The 21,130-nt window shown below is 49.8% G+C and overlaps 3 protein-coding genes across 3 annotated transcripts; 1 reads left to right on the top strand and 2 right to left on the bottom strand.

The window, feature by feature from the left end:
- The first annotated feature begins 1,362 nt into the window (after nt 1-1,362).
- On the top strand, nt 1,363-5,377 carry PAX4 (paired box 4). The gene is given in 11 exon segments (XM_057504974.1): nt 1,363-1,428; nt 1,529-1,687; nt 1,971-2,186; nt 2,471-2,549; nt 3,141-3,266; nt 3,471-3,553; nt 3,910-3,979; nt 4,303-4,352; nt 4,618-4,763; nt 5,091-5,157; nt 5,159-5,377. Coding segments are annotated over 11 exon segments (1,134 nt in total). The 3' UTR covers nt 5,231-5,377.
- Nucleotides 5,378-10,185: 4,808 nt separating this feature from the next.
- On the bottom strand, nt 10,186-15,270 carry FSCN3 (fascin actin-bundling protein 3). Its single transcript, XM_036909010.2, is given in 7 exon segments — nt 10,186-10,253; nt 10,256-10,390; nt 10,669-10,839; nt 11,298-11,457; nt 12,991-13,106; nt 13,434-14,130; nt 15,127-15,270. Coding segments are annotated over 7 exon segments (1,491 nt in total).
- A 1,520-nt stretch (nt 15,271-16,790) lies between these two features.
- On the bottom strand, nt 16,791-19,803 carry ARF5 (ADP ribosylation factor 5). The gene is made up of 6 exons (XM_036909111.2): nt 19,605-19,803; nt 19,000-19,080; nt 18,552-18,661; nt 18,029-18,100; nt 17,368-17,493; nt 16,791-17,270 (listed from the first exon to the last, which is right to left on the bottom strand). Exons 1-6 carry the CDS (start codon nt 19,669-19,671, stop codon nt 17,184-17,186), a joined length of 543 nt encoding a protein of 180 aa, XP_036765006.1. The 5' UTR covers nt 19,672-19,803; the 3' UTR covers nt 16,791-17,183.
- Between the last annotated feature and the right edge of the window lie 1,327 nt (nt 19,804-21,130).

Genomic DNA, 21,130 nt, shown 5'->3' with positions numbered 1-21,130 from the left:
TTGACATGCCTTTGGTGTTAGTTGAATTAGTGAGTGTCTGATCTCAGAGAATTGGGCTTTGAGAGTAAATCTTCATTGTGAGGTCCAAAATGCTCCATATTTAACATTTGGAGCTCAAATAGCCCAGCTAAAGGGTGAGTGCCCGGCCCTCTTTGCCTGGGAGATCCAACACCAGCTCTGTGTCGAAGGGCTTTGCATCCAGGACAAGATTCCCAGTGTAAGTGGTGTCCCTTGTCCACATCAGGGCTGGTAAATAGGCTGTCTGGGGAGAAGATACCTCCATAAGGAATGAGCAGCCCCATCAGGTCAGAAGCTGCCAAGAGATGTGTGTCCCAGGAGAAGCCAGGACTTTCGGCTTGTTCATATCTTCTCTCAGTGTGTGGGCAGAGGTTTACAGTGCCTGGGGTTAGAACTGAGTCCCCGTGTTAACCAAGTTAACCTGGAGAGTATAAAAGACAGGAGCAAACCCTCCCCTTAGTAGTTTTGAGGGAAGCTTTCTGCCTGGTGGTTTGGAGAATCTAACCTCAGGAGCTGCCTGACAGTGAAGGCAGAGCCTTGAACCTGGTCTCCAGTCTCAAATCAGGGCATTTGGGATCTTTAGTTACTGAAGACCTCCCATGGCTGAGCAGAATATCCTAAGTTTTGGTTTTTGACCTATGGATCTGAGCTTAGGAGGCAGGAGCCCAGCCCAAGTGCATCACCCAGGATTGAGGAATCTTTTGAGGGGTCAGGGGTGACAGTTGTCCATTTGGAATAAGGGAAAGCCTGAGCATTTGGAAACATTCCTCCTTTTTATCTCCCTGACCTCTTAAAATAGATGTTTGAGAAATGAGAGTAACCCCACCTCCAAGGCTCTTATCAGGACATCCAGAAAGATCCAGTCCTCTGTTGGCCTTGTGATGTTTTAGTTGACCACAGAAGGGTTTAAGTAAAGAGAGTTTGAATTAAGTGAAGAGAATTTGAATTTTCATAGCCAACCTACTGGCAAATTTAAAAAAACCTGACCTGTCACGAACACTACATTCAAGACCATTCTCAGAAAGAGACTTCACCCAAATAACCCCTGATTGTTGTAGGCTCAGCCCCAAGACCAAAGAAGGACTGTCAGAGGAGCCTGCCCCCAGTCTTTCCAGCTCCTGCTCTCCTGTGACAAGGGGACCTGGAATATGCCACAGGATGGTAAGGTGCCTGGGGGACATGGGAAGAACAGGGTGGAATAAGGAGAGAGGGAATATCTCAGGGCTCTGCTTCCATCCACATGGTTTCCATGCCCTTGACCAATGTCTCGGTGGGGGGGAGGGCTTTGTCTAGTTGCCCCTCCCTGTTCCACCCTGCTTCCCTTAGATCACAGGGTCAGTGCATATGGCCAAGGAGCAAAGACTCACGCATGAGCCAGTTCCAAAGAAAGTGACATGTTTGGAGACCTTGGTAACAGAAGAGGCCCTGGGGATAGGACTTTCTCTATGGTGGGAAGCCAGGCTGTAGGACCCTCCATGCCAAAGGTGGGCGGGGGAGAGGGGAGACATAGTGTGCGGGTGCCTCCTTCTCATGCCCAGGGGTCAGCAGTGTGAATCAGCTGGGGGGTCTCTTTGTGAATGGCCGGCCCCTCCCCCTGGACACCCGGCAACAGATCGTGCAGCTGGCAGTCAGTGGGATGCGGCCCTGCGACATTTCACGGAGACTTAAGGTAGTATGCTGGGAACTTCACCCAGTGGTGGGGACAAGAAGCAGGGAGAAGGGGCCTTTATTCAGGGGAGTCTGCAGACTGAGGGCCTTTGGGACTTGGGCTACGTCCTAGAAGACCATCTTTGGGGCTGGGATGGGGAGCTGCAGACTCCCAAAGATGAGGCTGGATCACTCTAGACTCTGTGGTCCAAGAAGTCTCACTTTACTTGGTAGCCTCCTTCTGTCTCAGGCATAGTCGCCTCTGTCCTTCACACTTACCTGCCTCTGATTCTCACCTGACCCAGGTATCTAATGGCTGTGTGAGCAAGATCCTAGGACGTTACTACCACACAGGTGTTTTGGAGCCCAAGGGGGTTGGGGGAAGCAAGCCTCGTCTGGCCACACCCCCCGTGGTGGCTCGAATAGCCCAGCTGAAGGGTGAGTGCCCAGCCCTCTTTGCCTGGGAGATCCAACACCAGCTCTGTGTCGAAGGGCTGTGCACCCAGGACAAGATTCCCAGTGTAAGTGGTGTCCCTTGCCCACATCAGGGCTGGTAAATAGGCTGTCTGGGAAGAAGATACCTTCTACTTGGCAGTGGGGCCATCCCAGGCTGAGGGGCAGGGCTCTTGGGCTCTCTTCAGAAAAGTGGTGGTGGAACAGGTGAGAAGAAGAAAGCATGGGGAGAGAGAAGAGGCTGCCCATGGCAATGATTTGTGGGCTGAGACAAAAGGAGAGAGAATATTTGGGAAATATCCTCAGAATGCAACCCTGGGTCTGTGCACCATCTCTCCACTCAACACCCCAGGTCTCCTCCATCAACCGAGTCCTGCGGGCACTACAGGAGGAACAGAGACTACCCTGGGCAGCACAGCTCAGGGCACCAGGTGGGTCTTGGAGCTGTCCCCAGGGATGATCAGAACCAAACCTACAGGTTTTGAAGCTCTTATAGTTCTCGAAACCCTTTCTTGTTCTTTCTTGAATCACCCTCACAATAAGACAATAAGGAAGGCCTGGAAGGGAGCCTTATTCTGTCCTGGCAGAAGAAAATTGAGGCTCAAAAAAGGGAAATGACTTACCCAAGGTGTCCAGCTAGTTGCTGACACATCCTGGAACATAACCCAGGTCCCCCAGTCTGTAGGTTCATAGGATCTGCCGAGGAAGAGGCAGGCCTGGGCTCCACACCCCTTTTTTTGCCTTGCGCACAGCTTCTCAGAGCACCCTTTGTGTTCTGTGGGTTCATGCAACCTTGCTGCTATTTCCCAAAACACTAAGCACACAACCCATCGTGGCACTGAGCATGCCTCCTACCAAGTGCCCCTGCAGTGGCCTCCAAGTAGCTGTGAATGCTCACCCCCAGCACAGCTCTGCTCTTATACCCATGCTGTCCCCATTCACAGCCCCAGGGACTCGGGGACCCCATCTGACAAGAGGAATTTCCATCACAAACCACCATAAGCCGTTGGCCCTTCATGCAGCAGCTTTGCCTCTGGTGCCTGGCACTCCCCACAGTGGTTCTGAGGCGCCCCGGGGTCCTCACCCAGGGACTGGCCACAGGAATCGGACTGTCTTCTCCCCAGAACAAGCAGAGGCACTGGAGAAAGGTTCCAGGGCTGGGGTGGGCAGTGTAACGCTTGGAGGCAACGGCCCTAAGGCCTGTGGGCAAAGGCTGAGGGGGAGGCTGTGGATCATCCTGCATGGGCGAGGAGGGTAGTTTAGGGTGGTAGCTGGTGAGGAGCAGGGCCTGAGGGGAAACCCAGGACTTGCTCCTCTCCCATGCCCTTGCTATGTGCCCTCCATCTCTGCAGAGTTCCAGCATGGGCAGTATCCTGACTCAGCGGCCCGTGGGAAGCTGGCTGCTGCCACCTCTCTGCCTGAGGACACTGTGAGGGTGAGTGAGCACTGCCACACAAAATGCACAAACCACAAGGACGGAGAGTCTGTGCTGGAAAGGGTTTGGGTTCTCTGAGGTGGAGGATGGGGCAGGAAGACGGAAACAGATTTGTTTGGAGCAGAAATCAGAGACAAGACCCTCCTTGTTTCCCTTCTGCCAACTGCTCTCCTCTTCCCCATGGCAAGCCTTTGAGCTGAGGAAGTGGACAGACAGCAAAGGCTGGAGCAGGGAGGGAGGAGGTGCGGCCTGAGGAAGGGTGTGCGCTCCGAGTCCAGGCCAGGGGCCTGTGGTGAGAGCAGTCAGAGCCAGGTGGTGGACAGCATAATGAGCTCCATTGCTCCTGCCCATTTCAGGTCTGGTTTTCCAACCGCAGAGCCAAATGGCGCCGACAAGAGAAGCTCAAGTGGGAAATGCAGCTTCCAGGTGATTTCTCTGTTCATCTGTCTGTCTATCCACCAAGCATTTACTCAGCACCTCCCATGTGCCAGGCCCTGTATTAGATGCTGCACACATACAGTCCTACTCTTTAGGGCTGCATTTCCCCAGTTTCCCACCTCTGGCATTTAATACTTCTTCCCCAGCTTCCTAAGGCCCTGCCTGGGGAGGAGGGCAGTGTAGGGCTGCAGCACCCACCTCCTCCCACCCCTGCTGGAAGTCGCTGCCTTCCCCAGAAGCTCCCTGCCTCTCACTGTCACTGGTACTGGGGCCCCTGCTCCTCCCTGAGCGGATCTCCCCTCACCTTGCAGGTGCTGCCCCAACTCTACCGAGTGCTTCCCCGAGGACCATCTCTGCACAGGTATCCGGGAGGACAGCGGAATCTGTGAACTGGGAGAACTGAAGGGCTCCCTGCTTCTCCCATCCCATGAAGGCCTGAGCTGGAATCCTGACTGCCCAGGCCCCCACAGTGCACACTTCCAGAAAGCGCCATCCCCGCAGTTTACTATGTGAATGGCGCCCTCTGGAGTCATATAGGATACAGCCTGGGCGCCTGCAGCCCTGGGGTCCCAGTCCTAAACGGGGGGCACCACTGGCAGCTGAGCTTCTCTCCTTACCTTTTCTAGCGGTCCCCTGGCAGTGTGTCCGCAGCAGCCCTGCCTGCCCTGGGGCCCTTGGGTCCTTCCTGCTGTCATCTGTTCTGGGGGACAGCACCAGACAGGTGTCTGAGTGACACCCCACCCCAAGCCTGTCTCAAACCCTTCTGGGGTAAGAATCCAGGCCAGGCCTCACTCCTGAAGGGTGTGGGGAGGGCTGAAGACGTCTTGCCCCCCGGAAGGGCGTGGCTTTCCGGTAGGGTCATCAGAAGAACCTGGGTACAGCTGTTCTCAGCCCTGGCATGGCCCGCAAAGTTGGAGAGACTGGTGTCCTGGGGCTCTTGTACTCCTGACAGCCAAGAGCAGGAAAAGGGGTTGGGACTGGGATTTGAGCGTGTGCCTCCAGGCGGAGAGCTGCAGTCCGCTCCTCCCCGTCAGAGGCTGTCAGGGTCCGGCTGGCGGCGACAAGCCCCGCCTCACCCTTTCTTTTCCCTGCAGGCCCCCTGCCCCCCACCGCCGATCTCCCAGGACCCGGCACTGCTTTGCCGCCCTGGCCCTTCCTTCCACTGCCCCCGTCGCCGGTCTTGGTGCCCTGCAGGCCTTGCTCTGGCCCGACTCCGCACTGCTGCACGGCCTGGAATGAGGGAGGAGGGCAAGCGGGCGAGGGAGGTGGGGTGGGGAGGGTTTAAGGCCGCCCTGCCCAGGCAGATCACCGCTCCTTCCTCCTGTGTCTCTTCCTCACCGGCCTTGCCTCGTGCCCTCCCACTTCTCACACACCTTAAAAGGCCTCCACTTGACAGTAATAAACATATTTTTTAAATTAACCATAGTTCTTCTTGCTCATCAAGTTTTTTTTCATGAGCTCTCATACTACCACCCGTCCAATTAACAATTACAAAAAGTTTGCCCTATCTACTATCATCTATTTTCCTTCCTTCCTTCCTTCCTCCCTTTCTCTTTCTTTCTTTTCTCTCTCTCTCTCTTTCATCTGACTCTCTATCATCTATCTGTCATCTATCTATTTAGCAACGTGTGATGTATATATCTTCTCTCTAATGTATCTACCATTATCTATCCAATCTATTATGCATCTACATATGTGTATATGTTTGTATGTATCTATCTTGATGTTCGAGTGCTCATACACACTGATAGTACGTGATGGCATAGTAGCCCTAAGTTCTCTAGCATGCATCTCCAAAATACAAGGAACTTTTCTTACATAAACACAGCAGCATTACCACATCTAAGAAAATGTACAATGATTACTTAATCTAAGAAAACAGATATGAATTCCTTAACTGTATATTCATTTTTTGCATAGCAGCAAACAGAGTAGAAATGCCATTTGTCATATTCTGCTTGTCCCTCTATCCATACTCCCAGGGCATATTTGCTTTCTTCTTCTTGACAATAAGTTCCAAATCTTTTCAATTTAGTCTCTCTATAGAAAAATCTCTAGGATCCTTTTGGGAAGACTTGGGATGTAGGGAAAGAGAGAAATATGAGGGAAAGGGGTAGTAAAGGGGATATTTGGAATGGGGGATGGGCTTATCCCTCCAGATTCTTTCCCCAAATTCCAGGGGATGAAATGATGGTGCAAAGAAGGGTGTGTGTGTCAGGGTGTGTGGGCACGTTTACTTCCATCTGGAATAGGTTCTGGTCCAGAAGTTATCCTTCAAGAGATCTTTTTAATCATCAAATACTCTAGAACCGAGCTTCTCAATAAATAGCCACTAACCACTTGTGGCCGTTTAAATGTAATTAAAATAATTCAGCTTCTCACACTAGCTACATATCAAATGCCCAATAATCACATGTGGCCTGTGGCTGCTGTATTGAGCAGTAAACATTAGAGAACATTTCCATCAGTACAGAAAGTTCTATGGGACTCACAGCTCTGGAATGAAATTCCAAGGATAATAGAGAGCACCTGCTCCTGCCCTACCTTCTCTAGACTCAAGCTGGAGGCCCTGCTGGACAGACTGCCTAGGGAAATGGGTGAGGTTTTGTGGGGTGATAATCTGCACATGAGGCTAAGGCATTCACTTCAGCAACAGGACTGATGTGAGCAATGGAGGGAGCTGTCAGCTGAAGCCCTACAGCTGAGCACATTCAAGGGGGTGGACAGCACTTGTAGGAACACAGCATAAGAGAATGTGTGTGTGTGTGTGTCCTTGTGCATGTGTGTTCTTGTGCATATGTGTGCCTGCACATCTGTGTGTGCATACGTATTTATGAAATGCTAAGGAAACATTCTGCTTTTAAATGGCCTCCAAGGTCCTATCTTTCTGGAAAATGTATTCCACTCCACATTTTTGGCCTGTTCTTCATGTTCTCTAGGAAAGGATATGCCCTGGTTTCTAGTGTTCTGAACCTTCACTTACTGAATTAAATTTTTTATGAAATTCTTTTAGATCTCTTAAGGAGAAACATTCTTACAAAATCTAAGGTCATTTTTCTCTATTCAGCGGAATCTCTCATGTTCCAGTTTCAGCTTCTCTTCTCTGGACTTAAAAAAACAGTTTCCCAAAAGTGGGGGGCAAGCGTCACTATTGGTATTTGAGAATATTTTAGGAGGTGTGTGGATGCTGCCTTAAATAACACTGAGTCAGAGATGAGAAAATGACTTCCCTTTGGACTCCCTTTCATTTCTGATTGCATCAAAGAGAGTTTTCATTTTGGTCCTAGTTTTCAGCTCTTCTGTAACAGTTGCTAATCTCCTTTTTTTTAACAGAGGGAAAGGGAGCCTCAGACTCTGAGCCTTGGGCCTGGAAGGGAAATTTTATTAGGATTTGATAACATTATTTTGTTTTCATTGTATTTATTTTTATGGTCACTTTCTATTTATGGCAAGTAATTCTGGTCTTTCATTTTATGATAGTAATTAAAATATTCCTTTCCAAATAAACATACTTAAGAGTCTATGTCAATAAAAACATTAACAGGGCAGCTGGTTAGGTAGATAAAGGCCAACCTTATGAAGACAGTGCAAGAATGACAGTCATTTTGGAAGCTCTGTTTTGATGGAAAGAGTAGTAGACATTCAAATCCACTCTAATTAAAGAATTGAGTCATGAGACGTTGGGCATATCACTTCAGCCTCCTATTAAAGGTGGGCAGTGATGGGGAAAGTACCTGTTGTGCCCAACTGACTGGATCAAAGTTAATGATAAAGTGGGATGGTTGGTAAACTTTGGTGGTGAGGGAGAGAGCTCTATGGGCATAATGTGTAATGACCATTTTCCTGTGCCATAGGAGCAATAATCCTTCATTCCTTCTAAAGCTAAAGGACACCTAGTCATATGTGGACTCTGAATTCCTCAGGGCAGGGCTGGCTCCATACAGGATCACGGGAAAAGACACAGTGGTTCTGGCTGGGGATGGGGAGATCAGTGGGAGAACTGGCTACCACTGGTCACACCTCTTCTGGAGAGACCTTGGAGCGGCTTGGGGCCTCAGTATCCACCCACATCCAGACCCCTAATCTGTACTGAGTCAGATGCACACCAGGACTTGGGGGTGGCCCTTTGTGATGTATTATTGCTGGAAACAGGTGTTTTGCTAAACTGGGTAGGACAAGCTGTGTAACAGATGTTCTTCTCATGGGTCTTGACTTGGGTTTCTGTTCTGTTTTGTGCAGTAGTTTCTCCTGGAGGGTTTGGATCTTGGTAGGCAGCATTGCATTGACCTGGAATTGGAGAGGAGAGGAAATAGAAACCTCAGTCAGTCATTTGTTGATCTCTGGCTTTTAGGAAAAAATCTGGTAAGATCCTGTGGGAAGACAGAGAATAAAGTGATTGTTCCATTCTTGAGGGATCACAGATGTATTGAAGTTAATTTATAGGAAAAGGCAGTAGAAATTATTTTTAAAAATCAAATTAATGGCACAAAAATATCATTGGTGTTCACAGGGAGACTGTAGTTATCAGGTAAGATTTACTAAGAATTCAAACTAGATTGGAGAAGACTTCTGATAAAGTGTACTAGGTTCCAGCCTGTTTATAAGCATTTTACAATCATTATCTTGTGTCACACCACAATCCTATGAGATAAATACTATATTCCCATTTTGCCCATGAGAATCAGGCTTTGAAAGGATCATTTGCCCAAGGTCAAACCACAAGTTTAACTGATAAAAAACCTAATTAGAACCCAGTTCTGAGTCCAGAAATGAAGTCTTAATCACTATGATACACGGTCTATTAGAATGTCAGGCCTGTAAGAAGCCTGAGAAATTTAGTACATTCCAAACACCTCATGGAATAGATAAGAAAACAGGCCCTGTGGAATTTCATTTTCTTTTTCCAACTTTGGCCACAGGAAAAATTGTGTAGGAAACTGATAGAAAATGGAGGAAAAGAGTGAACCTGCATTGTTCTACATGTCTCTAAAGAACATATTTAGGCCTATATCTAGATTCATTTTGTCATTTAGCCTTTACACTACTCTATGAGGTAGATATTACCCCCATTATACAGAAAAGGAAACCAAGCCCTTATAAATGTTAAAGCAACACCCCCAAAGCCACAGTGTTAATATGGACGAAACCAGGACAAGCCCTACTAGCTCTGGGTTCCATGTCTATGTTATATCAAAACTGAAGCACTTTCTACAACATCCTTATGACTTTCCAAGTCAGGAAAGAGGTCAGTTGTAAAAGGACAGGGCTAAGAGCAGCAAGGTGGCCTGAAGAATTGTGAACAGGGAATGATGGAATGGGGACAGAGTTTAGGAAAGTGACCTTGGTGTGGAGAAGAGATTGGATGGGGACAGATCTGGCAGCAGGGAGAGCTGCTGGGGGCCCTTATCGCAGTGCAGGCTTTTGGTGAAAAGCCTGGAACCATGGGGGACAGTGGTAATTAAGAAGGAGAAAGCACCCAAGAGGTGTTGAAGAAGCACCCAATAATCTGCAGGGTTTGGGGAAGAGAAGGAAATGAAGGAAGGAGAGATGGTGCTGAGGTCTTGAGCCAGAGCATTTGAGAGGATGGCAATGTCCTGGATGGCCATGGAGAGGACAGGAGGCCTCACCTTCAGAAGGGAAGGGGAGAAGGCTCATTTTGAGGGGATGGCAGAATGAAGTTAAGTCAACTGTCAATCAGGAAGTTGGAAATAGATGAGGTTAGAGTTCTGAAGGGTTAGGGCTGCAGATAAATATCTGGGAGCCATCAGCACCCCAGGAATCCAGGGGTGTAGGAATAGAAAGTGAAGAGGGTAGGAAGTATACCCTCAGAGTTAAATGTCTCTCCCAAAAATGGGGCAAAACTGTATCGTCATCTTAATGAGGCGAGATGGCTGCATGACTACCTCATCCTGTCCCCTCCAGGCTTGCGTGCAAGCCCATGTGTCAGTGGCACAATAGTGAGGAACCTAGGTCTGACTTCTTCGCCTCTCCCCAGTAAATCCAGGTTTAGAAGCCCTGATATGAAAGGCACATGTTTGGAATAAATGCCTGAGTCCATCAAGTCATAGGTCAGAAGTCAGCCAGGCTGAGTGTGTGTTTTGGTCTTACTCTCATATCTCCCCACTCGCCTCCCTTCTTCTCTTGCCCCTCATGTCCAGCTCTGGCTCCCTGGACCTTGCCCCACTTTATCTTACCTAAAATTCCCAAATACATTCCTTGGTAATGTCTTCGCTGTCTGCCAAGAGTGCCACTTCAGTCGGATCGCCATGTAGAAGCCATTGGGTGCCAGTACTGTGAGCAAGTTGCTCCCCCGAAGCTCTATACAGAAGTTGAGGGCGAACTTCCCCCAAGGGCGAAAGGTGCCAAAGGATGTTATTGACCAGAAGGATCCACCCTGTGCTGGGGAGGAAGAGCTGAAGCTGGTAAGGCATTCTGGAGGGGAGTTCCCCTCCCTGACTGCCCTACCCTGCCTGCGTTGGCAGGTCTCTCCATGGAAATGCAGGAGGCTGGTTTCTTTTCTGCCAACCCAATCTGGGGGCCTTGAAGTGTGAAGACAAATAGAAACTTTGTTTTCCTTTTATGTTGAGTGGGCTCTGAGTAGCAGGCCCTGCAGTCTGAGTTGAGGCTAAGGTGGGGCTAGCCTATGAACCCAGGGGTGAGGAAGAGGACCTACTCACCCTGGAAGTGGTAGATGCCCTGGTGACAGGGCAACAGGTGAATACAGTGGGGCTGATCCATATTGCACTGCATGAGGTCGTGTTCTGCAGAGGTGCCCACGTACCTGTACTGACCTCTCAATGAGAGGAAAGGACGGTTGGCTAACTGAATTCCAAATTCCTCATTTGGGCCTGAAAGAAGTAGGAAGAAGTTATCTGGACAGTCTGTCTCTAGATGCTTTCCCTGACGGAAGCAGGAAGGGGGAGACTAATTTCCAAAGGCTGTTCCCAGTATTTTAACATCTAGTAAATACCTACTATGTGCCAGGTGTTTGTGAAAGCACTTAGTATAGTCTGGAGCCCAAGAAATTTTACTAGTTTTCTTTCCTTTGAGATGTGTGAATCTAATTCTCACGATAATGCTGGGAGGCAGGCAGGTTTACCTCACTTCCACTGATAATGGAGACAATGAAACTGAGGCTCAAAGTGGTGGTTTGCCCAATTGATGAAAAAAATTCAATGACTCAGCAAGTATACAGACCCAGATCTTCTGACCTCAACTTCCAGTGCTCTTTCTGTCATATTCCAGATACCTCTGAAAACACCTCTGGCTGGAATAACCTGTCAGGGCAGGGGGCTGGATGACTCACCTGGAATGCTGGCATTGGCCATCAGCAGGCCATTGGCTATGATGCCCAAGAAACGTCCATTGGGCGACTGCAGGATGATTCTGCCACAATTCCAGTGCATACAAAAGAAGGTGTCAGACTCCAGCTGGTGCCCATCAGCCATTACTGTCCTATGGTGCCGCTGGAGCGAATATCCAGAACAGAGAAGGGAAGTAATGACCAAAACTCTCAGCTTTCTTCCCATTAGTTTTATTCCTAGATCCTCTTTCCCATTAGCCATTTTCATTCTCCCAGGGTATTTTTATGCTTTCAGATTCCTTTTGGGAAACATTCTGTGGCCTCAGTTCTTCTACTTCCCCAGTCTGTGCTGTATCCCAGAGCCAGTATCCAAAAGGGACCTGGATATCCAAATGGAGAGAAATGAACCTGAGACCCATCTCTGACATCACTTCTGAATGGATCTTAGACTTAAAAGTGAAAGTTAAATTATAAAACAATTAAAAGAAAACATAGGAAAAATTCTTTGCAACTTTGGGGTTGTTAATGATTTGTCAGGACCAAAAAAACACTAATCATTTATAAAATGGAGAAATGGGACCTCATAAAAATTAAAAGCTTGCTGCTCAAAAGACACCAATAAGCAAATGAAAAGGCAAGCTGCAAATTGGGAAGAAACATTGTAATACATATATATGGCAAAGGACTTGACTTTAGAACATACAAAGAACTCTAACTCAATAATAAGACAAACAATCTATAACAAATGGGCAAAGAATTTGAATAGGCACTTCACAGAGAAGACAAAAAAGCACTTGAAAAGATGCTCAACATTATTAATTAGAAGGGAAATGCAAATTAAAGCCATAATAAGATGCCACTACATACCCTTTAGAGTGGCTAACATTAAAAAAGGCAGATAATGCCAAGTGTTGGTAGGGGTGTGGAGCAATTAGAGCAGTCATACATTACTGGTGAGAATGTAAAAGGATATAATCACTTTAGAAAACTGTTGGACATTTTCTTAGACAATTAAACACATTTATCATGTGACCCAGTAATTCCACTCTAATTTGCCTGAGATAACTGAGAATATAAGCTTACAAAAAGACTTGTACACAAATGTTCATAGCAATTTTAGACATAATAGCCCAAACTGTAAACAATTCAAGTGTTCATCAAACAAGTGAATGGATAAACAAATTATGTTTGTGTTTATGAGGAGTATTAGGGAATACTACTCAGCAATAAAAAAGAATGAAGTACTGATATGCAATATTCTGGATGAGTTTAAAAAATATGCTGTGTGAAAGAAGCATAGATACCATAATACTGTATGATTCCATTTATGTGAAATTCTAAAGTAGGCAAATCTAACCTATAGTGACAGAATCTATCTCAGTGATAGTGGGAAGGGCAAAGGTGGAGGCGAACTCACTGAAAAAGGGTAAGAGGGAATTTTTGTGGTAATGGAAATACTCTCTAAATTGTGATAAACTTGTGGCATGGTTGTGTAGGTATACACATTTGTCAAAATGTATTGAATTGCATTTAAACTGGGTGGAAATGGGCCTACTGTTTGAAAATGAATGTTTATTGACAAGGGCCTCCATAGTTTACCATGCTATCTGGTCATCTGCCTTGAAGGAAAAAGGCTGTCTAGAGAGGGAGCGCTGAGAGCTTTAGGGTTCTTTTGTTCAGAGAGCCAAGGGCTCACCTGGGCTAGGTAGCAACCGTTGGATGAACGAAGCTGCAAGATGGAGCTCTTGCTATCATATTCAAACTGGAACAAGAACATTGGGGTTAAGTGCTCAGAAGCAGCACACAGCTCATCTGCAGAGGAAGAACATGTCAGGAGATGCCTGAGTCTGGCATCTTTGGTCTCAGTCCCTCCTTCATGCTTTATGGCTGGGCTTCCCTCTGCTTCCCCTTCTAGCCTTCATCACCTTCTTTTGGACCATAGCAGCCTGGAGAAAACGCAGGCCACTTTCCCCAAGCCCCTGCTTTATCTCTTGTGTTCAATGGCACCAAGAGATCCTCTTGGAGCCCCAGGATCTCCCTTATCACCAGGTTCAGAAATCCTTGCTGATCCCAATAATTTTCCTCTTTTCAGCAGCCAGCCCTTCCTCCCTCCATGGCTGTGTTGGACCTTATACTTGCCATAGATGATAGAGAGGAACTTCCGAGTCTTTGACCTGAGGCTGACCCAGGTCAGGCAGTGTTGTAGGATGAACCACTCCTCGCCCCTGTGAGGACTGGAGCCCAAGCCCAGGAGCAGGCATGCACCCTGAGGATATAACATGCTTCCTTCTCCATCGCTCAGGGCCACGAGCCCTCCAGGCTGCACTTGCATGTGAAAAGCGGTCTGTGCTGAGGGTTGGGAGACCAGCTGGTCTAAGTGGGATAAGAAGTAGTGTGTAGAGGTCTCCAGGTGGTAGCAACCATCTCAGAAATGCAACAGAAAGTCACATTCCTCCAGGCAGGGAACTGGTGCATCCACCCAGACACGGCCCTTGGTGGGGTCGGCCCGGGCATAGCAGTGGTTGAGGGGACTGTAGAGGATCACATGGACATGCAGGGCTGGCCGGGGAGTCCACATGTGGTAAGCTGAGAGGACCCGGGAGTTGCAGAACACATCCTCGCCATCAGACTCCATATAACAACCACCGATTAAGCACTGGAGGGTCCACTTGCCATTGCAATGGAAACAGAGTAGGAAGCATCCGTGGTGACTGCCCCTTGGCTGGCCGTAGCACAGAGAGCAATTTGCCTCACAGAGAAGGTAGAGGCCCTGCAAACTCCGAAGTCGTACCACAGCTTGTGTATCATGTTTGTTGCTCAACAAGACCTCCCAGGTCTGGAGCATGAGGAGGGAGAAGAGGCAAATCATTACGGCCAAGTAACTAGACCAAGGAGCCCTACAGTCTTCACTCCTGGCATCACCCCTTTGTAGAGACCAAACACCTTCCCCTCCAAGCTGGCCTCCTTGCTGTCAGCCCTTCTACCCTCTTATCTAAGGTATGAGAAGATCTCAGGGCACCTCTACCAATGTAGCCATAGGGCTTCTCAAGATCTCAAGAGAGGTCACAGACATTCACCCTTTCCAGCTAACAGAAGGTTAACCTCACTCTCTTCCTTGGCCACTTCTTTCAGTATCTGATTTCCAAGAAATGCTTTAAGTCTTATTTCTCTCTTCCTCACTGTTGCCTGGATAGCACTTCCATCCCCAAGGACCACTTCTCCAACATGACAGGAGAAAAGCAAGACCTCTTTCAAGTAGGCCCAGACTCCAGGGACAAGGATGGGAGCACAGACAGTTGAGATTCAATTGTCTGGTTCAGCTGCGATCAGCTCCTTTGTGAGAGGAACTCCCACTGCCTCATTCTGTAGTGCCACCCCAGAGGTGCCTATAGCCCTCTCTAAAATGATGATTGCTCCTAGTACTTCTAGAGTATCTTATTCTCAAACTACAACCAGAAGAGAAACATAAGCCTTGAAGTTACTCCACTGGTCCAACTTCCCCTGGATGCCCACAAATCTGCCTTCACCCCTTTGATGAAACAACCACTCTGAGCTGGGATGGAGGGCAGGGGGCAGCCAGAGCAAGACAAGGCACAAGGCTAGGGCTGAGGCTGCACCTCCTGGCATAGGTTTGGAGAGGGGAAGATGGAGCAATGGGGATCTGTGAGCAAAAGCCTGGGGTAGAAGGGTCTTGGCTTGGCAATGGCAGAGGCCAGGAAATGATCAGGTTGAGAGTGTGCCACTCCACACACACAAACACACACACATACACACGCAAGTGTGAACTTAAGACAATGGGAAAAATGGCTGAAGTACAGGTTTGCTTTGTTACCTGTCTGTGGCCCAAACCCTTTGCAGTAGCAGTGACTGTATTTTTACATGGCTCAGAAGTGAGGTAGGCTCCCGCCCAGCTGATGAGCCCAACCCTTAGGTCCTCATGTCTGGGTAGTTTTCGTGTCCACTCCACCTCATCCATGGGCCCAGCACCACAGGTGATGACTCTGTCTGGCCCAGCCTTCTACCCAGTGGTCAGGTTCCACAGGCCATAGGGCCTGACATCAGGCTCATACTTCCTGCCAGAAGACGTTCCCAGAGGGAACTTCCCAGGGCTGGCCTAGGGCCCAGCGCCTCTGTGACCCAGGAGCATTGTGACTGTGGGGTTGCCACAGTGGGGAAGGGCACTGGCCCAGTGACATCAGTCCAGGGTCCAGGCGCAGCAGGCCCAGGGCCTCTGGCACTAGCCTCCCCACACTCCTTCAGACACCGAGGTAGGCTAAGAAGGGTATCAGAACTTCAGCCTGGGCAGGCGGCCACCTGTGACTTCAGGCAAGTCTCTCCTCCACTTCTGTTTCTCACATTAATCGAAGGCTAGAAATCAACCTCTTTCCTCCCCAGGAAGTGGGTTCTGCCTGTCTCCTTTGGGGCTCAAGTGTTTTTAGAGTTCAAGATACCCAAGAAAAATCTATTAACTTTTTATGGCCCTTGAGAGGGCGAGGCCAGAATGTCTCAGAAGACACTTTTCAGGGAGTATGAGGAAACCCTAGGTAGATAATCATCAAGGCTCAAGTTACTCATAATCATTAGAAAGGGCTGGCTCAGGAGCAGGGTAAGAATGGCCCAGGTGCCGGAGGGCATGGAACCTGGGTTATAGTCTCCAGCTGCACTGCTGCCTCTGTGGATACCAGCCCTCCCCATCCAAAGGCTCTGCTGGCCAAGAGCCTCCGGAACTTAGTTCCTGTGAAGTTCATGGAGGTAACTAGACCAGAACCTGGAGACACTAACAACATGAAACAAGGGAGAAAGGCAAAAACTAATAGTGGGGGTGATGGTGGGTTTTAAGCTTTGCTGGACCACAAAGGGAGATGGGGAGAGTGAACCGTACTTGAAGAGTCTGTGGCCCTGGTTCCATACATACACTTTCCTATTCCCCACAGATGGGGTCTTTCCAGGTGGCAGAATGAGTTCCAGTGGTGCCCAGTGAGGAAGTACAATCCCCAAGGCCCCATCAGGGTTTTATAAAATAAGGCTGAAAGACTACAAGGGAGAGAATCGCCTGGATAATTTTAAAGATGTGCACTCTTAGGCCTCAGACCAGTCTTGATGAAACACATTTTCTGAAGTGTGCCTCAGGACCCTGATTTTTAATGAATATTCCCTCCCCTTCAATTTTCATGTGCATAATCATTAAGAACCACTGCTCTAAGCAGCTAGATTGGCAGGAATGGGAATTACACGGTTTAGAGAACCATGAAGGTAGATCCTGTTACTCTCAGCTAAGGCTCCTTGGAACTGGGGAAGGAATGGGATTCCCTCCACCAGATCCCCTAAAGTACTTCCAGCATGAAGAATAAGCAGGGAGAAGCTAAGCTAGCAATGCCTATGCAGTGGGAGAGGGGTTGGCCCTGCAGACCTACTTGCTTTTGAGCCTCCCCGACACTGTCTCTTTGCACCCAGTAACCCAGCCCCCAGGCTTCTAGGCTACAGACAACACGTGTACAAACCACAGCAAATTTATTACTCAATATCCAGTGCCACATCATAGCACCACCCAGAGCCCTCCCTCCTCCCCCACCTGGCCCTAAGGGTACCCCCCCCAAAATGGAAAAAAACAAAAAATAAACCCAGATCCCTGCTCCTCCTCTGGAAGAAGGGGCCTTGGTCCTGGAATCCCCTCTACAGGTCCCAGCAGGCAGGAGGGCAGACCCCTCCGTGCCCAGCGAGGAGGCTCCAGGCTCCAACAACAGGGAACATGCAGGTGGGAGCAGGAGCAGAGGCCATGTCTGTGGGGGAGGAGTGGGAGTGAGGGGCACTGCCTGAGGAGTCCGGGAGTCTGGTCATCCCGGGACGCACGCGGGAGCTTCTGGGCAGCAGGGGCCGGCCCCTGGTTGGTTAGCGCTTCGACAGCTCGTGGGACAGCCAGTCCAGCCCGTCGTACAGGCCTGTGCCTTGGGTGGCACAGGTGGCCTGAACATACCACTGTGGGGAGAAGGAGAGTCAGTAGCAGGGCAGGAAAGGGAATGCCTTCACTTTCTGCCCCAGCCTGCTGCTCCCTTGGAAGAGGGGGGACCTTTACCGTGCGCCCTCGCAAGTGCTGCAGCCCCAGCTTGTCCGTCAGCTCACTCACGGGCATGGCGTTGGGCATGTCCTGTTTGTTGGCAAACACTAGCAGCACTGCATCCCGCAGCTCATCCTCCTGCAGCTGAGAGGCAAAAGGGGTGAAATCTGGGGTCCGAGCAGGGTCTTCTGGCTCCCTCTTCACTGCTGTGGAGGAGAGCCCCCCTTTCTACCTCTTAGCATATTTTGGGAAAATATAGCATTGTGTAGTCTACTGGTAAACAGAAGACACAGAATTACAAGTCAGCTTGAGGCCATTTTGACCTTAAGTCCATAAAGGGCCTTTTTCTAATTTGAGTACTTGTCCTAGATAAAAGGACAAAATTTTCTAATGTTAAACCAAGAATGTGAGATCATGTTTCTCTCAACCACACATAATTCCCCTCTCCCCACCAACTTCTCAAGACTCAGATGTGAAGACACGAAAATTCAAGGGAAAAGTCAGTCCTATACTTTTTACCTGACCCAAGTTCAAAACAGGGTGAGATATTCCTATGTCTATGTCCACACAGAGAAATGCATATTCAAGGCCTGTGAGGCATTTCCTGACTTCCACATCAGCACAAAGGCTTCTTCGTCTCCAAACCAAAGGCTCTGTTCCCAGGCCTTTGGGTGCTCACCATCTTCTGGAGTTCATCAGCAGATTCCTGGACCCGCTCTCGGTCATTACTGTCCACCACGAAGATGAGGCCCTGGATATGAAGGAAGAAAGGAGGTGCAATCACCCCACCTGGGGTATCCCTAGTTTCTTTCTCTCTTCTTCACATCTTAAACTGTGTCTAAATCCCTCCCATCTAGTAAACTTCCACTAAGGTTCTGCAGACCTCCTGGCACACACTGGAGACATCCTGCAAATAATAGCGTCTGTTGAAGACGTTGAGCTAAAAGATATATGCATATGATGAGAGCTAAATCAGGTGGTGTGGACCCCGAACCCTACTTCCGGAGAGAAGCCTAAGGTGGCTAAGTCTCAGAAGACTAAGGTCAGTTCTGAAGGATGAGTAGAGGCTAGCCTACAAAAGGAGGGATTGAAGGAGGTTAAGGGTTTTTATTTCCAGGCCTGGGGGCCCAGCCTAGGCCAACATCTCAGTCTTCCCTGACCCTAACACCTCTTCCCCTGGGCCTGGGGAGCCCCACCCCCACCTGAGTGTTCTGGAAGTAGTGCCGCCACAGGGGCCGAATCTTGTCCTGGCCTCCCACGTCCCAGACTGTGAAACAAATGTTCTTGTATTCCACTGTTTCCACATTGAAGCCTGCAGATAAATGAAAAAAATTTGAGGAAATAGTCCTAAAAGGAAGGAACTCACTGAAACTACGTGGATTCTGCGGGGACAAAAACCCAGAAAGTAATGATTGAGTCCCAAGGGAACAGAAACCCAGAGGGCTGGCAGTCCACAGATCGGGAGGGCCTAGGTCACATCCACCCAGCCTCAGCACCATCCAGGATAAAGATATGGTGACCCACTTCTCAGGCAACCCTATCTGGTGTCAGGGTCAGTTCCTGGCACAGGGACAAGGGCCTTGAGCAGAATGGGGAACACAAGGCCTGCCGCTGCGCGCCCGCTCCTCCCGGCCTCGCCTCTGGACTCACCTATGGTGGGGATGGTGGTGACAATCTCCCCCAACTTCAGTTTGTACAGGATTGTGGTCTTACCAGCTGCATCCAAGCCAACTGCAAAGGAGGGGGCATAGGAATGGAGACGGGAGCAAGGGAGCCCCCTAGAGACCAGGGAAGGGGAGAGGCCAGGACAGCTGCGGGTGACGGGGGCGAAGAGCCCAAGCGCCACCAGGTGCGCGCTGTTATCTACCTTCGAGGCCTTGAAGGCAGTCTAGGTGGTGAGTGCCAACTCCTGCCTCCAAAGCTGGAGAGGGGCGGGAGAGGACTGGCGAGTAAGGAGCATCGGAGGAGGGCCGCGCTCCTTTTAAAAGTCGTTTCCAAGGGCGGAATCCTCCCTTCTTAGCAGCCGGGTTGGGACGGAAGGAGCTTCACCCCACCCAGGCCCGCAGCTCCCGGTCTCAGGCCCCGGGGGCGATGCTGCAGACCGCGACCCGCAAAGAGCAGTGGCTCCGGGGATTTAGGAAGTGGGTGACTCGGGGGTCAGAGACCCGGGTGAGCTGGGCTGGAGGGACGCGGGGGCGGGTGAGCTGAGCGGGGGCCGGCGCTCCGGTTCGGGCCATGCGCTTGATCTGCCTCACCCATGAGGATCCGCATCTGCTTCTTCCCGAAGATCCGCGAAAAGAGCGCGGACACGGTGAGGCCCATGGCGGGGCCCGGGGAAGGGGGCGCGGGCACAGACGCGGGGTGCGGGCTGGAACCGGCCGGCCGCGGGGGGATGGGGCGCAGCAGCAGCAGGAGGAGGCTCCGCCACCGCCTCCGCGCGTCCCGGCCCGCCCTACGTCACTGTGGGCCCGCCCCCGCCCAGGCCCCGCCTCCTCCGCCCCCAGGCTCGGGCTTAGGGAGAAACCGAAGCTGAGCCCGTGTCGGCCGGTTTTTTCAGGTGCCGTGAAGGCTTTAAAGAGAGAAAGGACCTGGGTCTCCTCGTTTCCAGAACTGTCAGGTCTGTGGCTGCTGAACCGGCGGCCCGAGGAGGGCCGAGGGAAGCCTGCAACGCTCCACGGCTCCCAACCCCCATCTTCAGTGGCAGGCTGGGCTTTGGTTTGCTGCATCTAGCCCACTCTGGGCTCCGGTTTAGCTCTTGGTAACTAGCATCGTCGATTGTTTGCACCGCCCAACTAGTGGAGCGGAGGCTCTGTGCAAGTGTCTTAGTCCTCCCTTTTGCCCCCTGGGCTCCCAGCGAGGGTCTTTGAGTGCAGTAAGAGGTTCAGTGACCGTAGAGGGGTGCTCTGGAGATAGAAGATGCCTGCCAAGGACTAGCTGGCCTTCATGGTTCCTTAAACCGCTTGCTTCATAGATCCTCAGTCAGCACCGGGGGGAGATTCCCAGCTCTGGTTGGCGCGGTCAAAGACCCTACTCCTGCACAACGGAGAACTCCGTCTTCGCCTCCACGGCACTGGAACCAATGCTTTTCGGCCGACCCAGGCAGCCTTTTCTGAAGCTCTTTCACTAGGCCACAGACCTGGGAGCCTGTATTTTTAATGCACTTCTATTTAAGATTTTGTGAGGCTCTTGCAGTCCTACACCCAAAGAGCTTCACAAGTATTTTCCCTATTCAGCACCTGAGGGGAAAAAGCTAAGTGGAAATCAATTCAAATTTCTTCTTTGTCGGAGACTGGGTCAATGCCAGGGCCCTCATTGCATACATGACAAATGCTTGCCAGGTTGAATGGAGTAATAGGTTGTCCAGTGGAGCAAAGGCAGACTTTTTGCCTATTCTGGATTCCCATTTGGTTTCCAAGATCAATTGCTTATGGACTAGACATGGTGAAGTGAGCTGGGAATCAGAGAACCTTTATTCATTCATTCACTCATTCAACAAATACTTATTGAGTGTTCACTAGATGCCATTGTTCCAGACCTCAGGTCAAATGGTTTGCCTTAAAAAAAAATAGTTTTTTTAGGGTTTGGCTTCAACAATCCTTACAACCTGTCATTTTCTTATCTATGAAAGGAGACTAACAACTGCCCTAACAACCTCATGTTATGAAGATTAAAATGTGAGATACTGTATCTAAATGTTTTGTATAATGTAGCTGGCTGTTATCTGCCACTAAGAAAGTGGGTCTGAACAGACCCCCAGGATCTGCCCTATCCTGACCTGCAA

Source organism: Manis pentadactyla, chromosome 7, assembly GCF_030020395.1.
Source record: "Manis pentadactyla isolate mManPen7 chromosome 7, mManPen7.hap1, whole genome shotgun sequence".
NCBI classification, from domain to species: domain Eukaryota; kingdom Metazoa; phylum Chordata; class Mammalia; order Pholidota; family Manidae; genus Manis; species Manis pentadactyla.
This window is presented reverse-complemented; position numbering and strand designations above follow the sequence as displayed.

Bases quoted from the DNA above. Each gene is read 5' to 3' on its own strand.
- ARF5 (XM_036909111.2), bottom strand. From the start codon at position 19,671: ATGGGCCTCACCGTGTCCGCGCTCTTTTCGCGGATCTTCGGGAAGAAG. The intron at 18,101-18,551 runs GTGGGGGTGGGG...CTTCATATCCAG, and splicing joins ACTACTTCCAGAACACTCAG to GGCCTCATCTTCGTGGTGGA. The intron at 17,271-17,367 runs GTAAAGGTCCCC...TTCTCCCCACAG, and splicing joins AGCACTTGCGAGGGCGCACG to TGGTATGTTCAGGCCACCTG.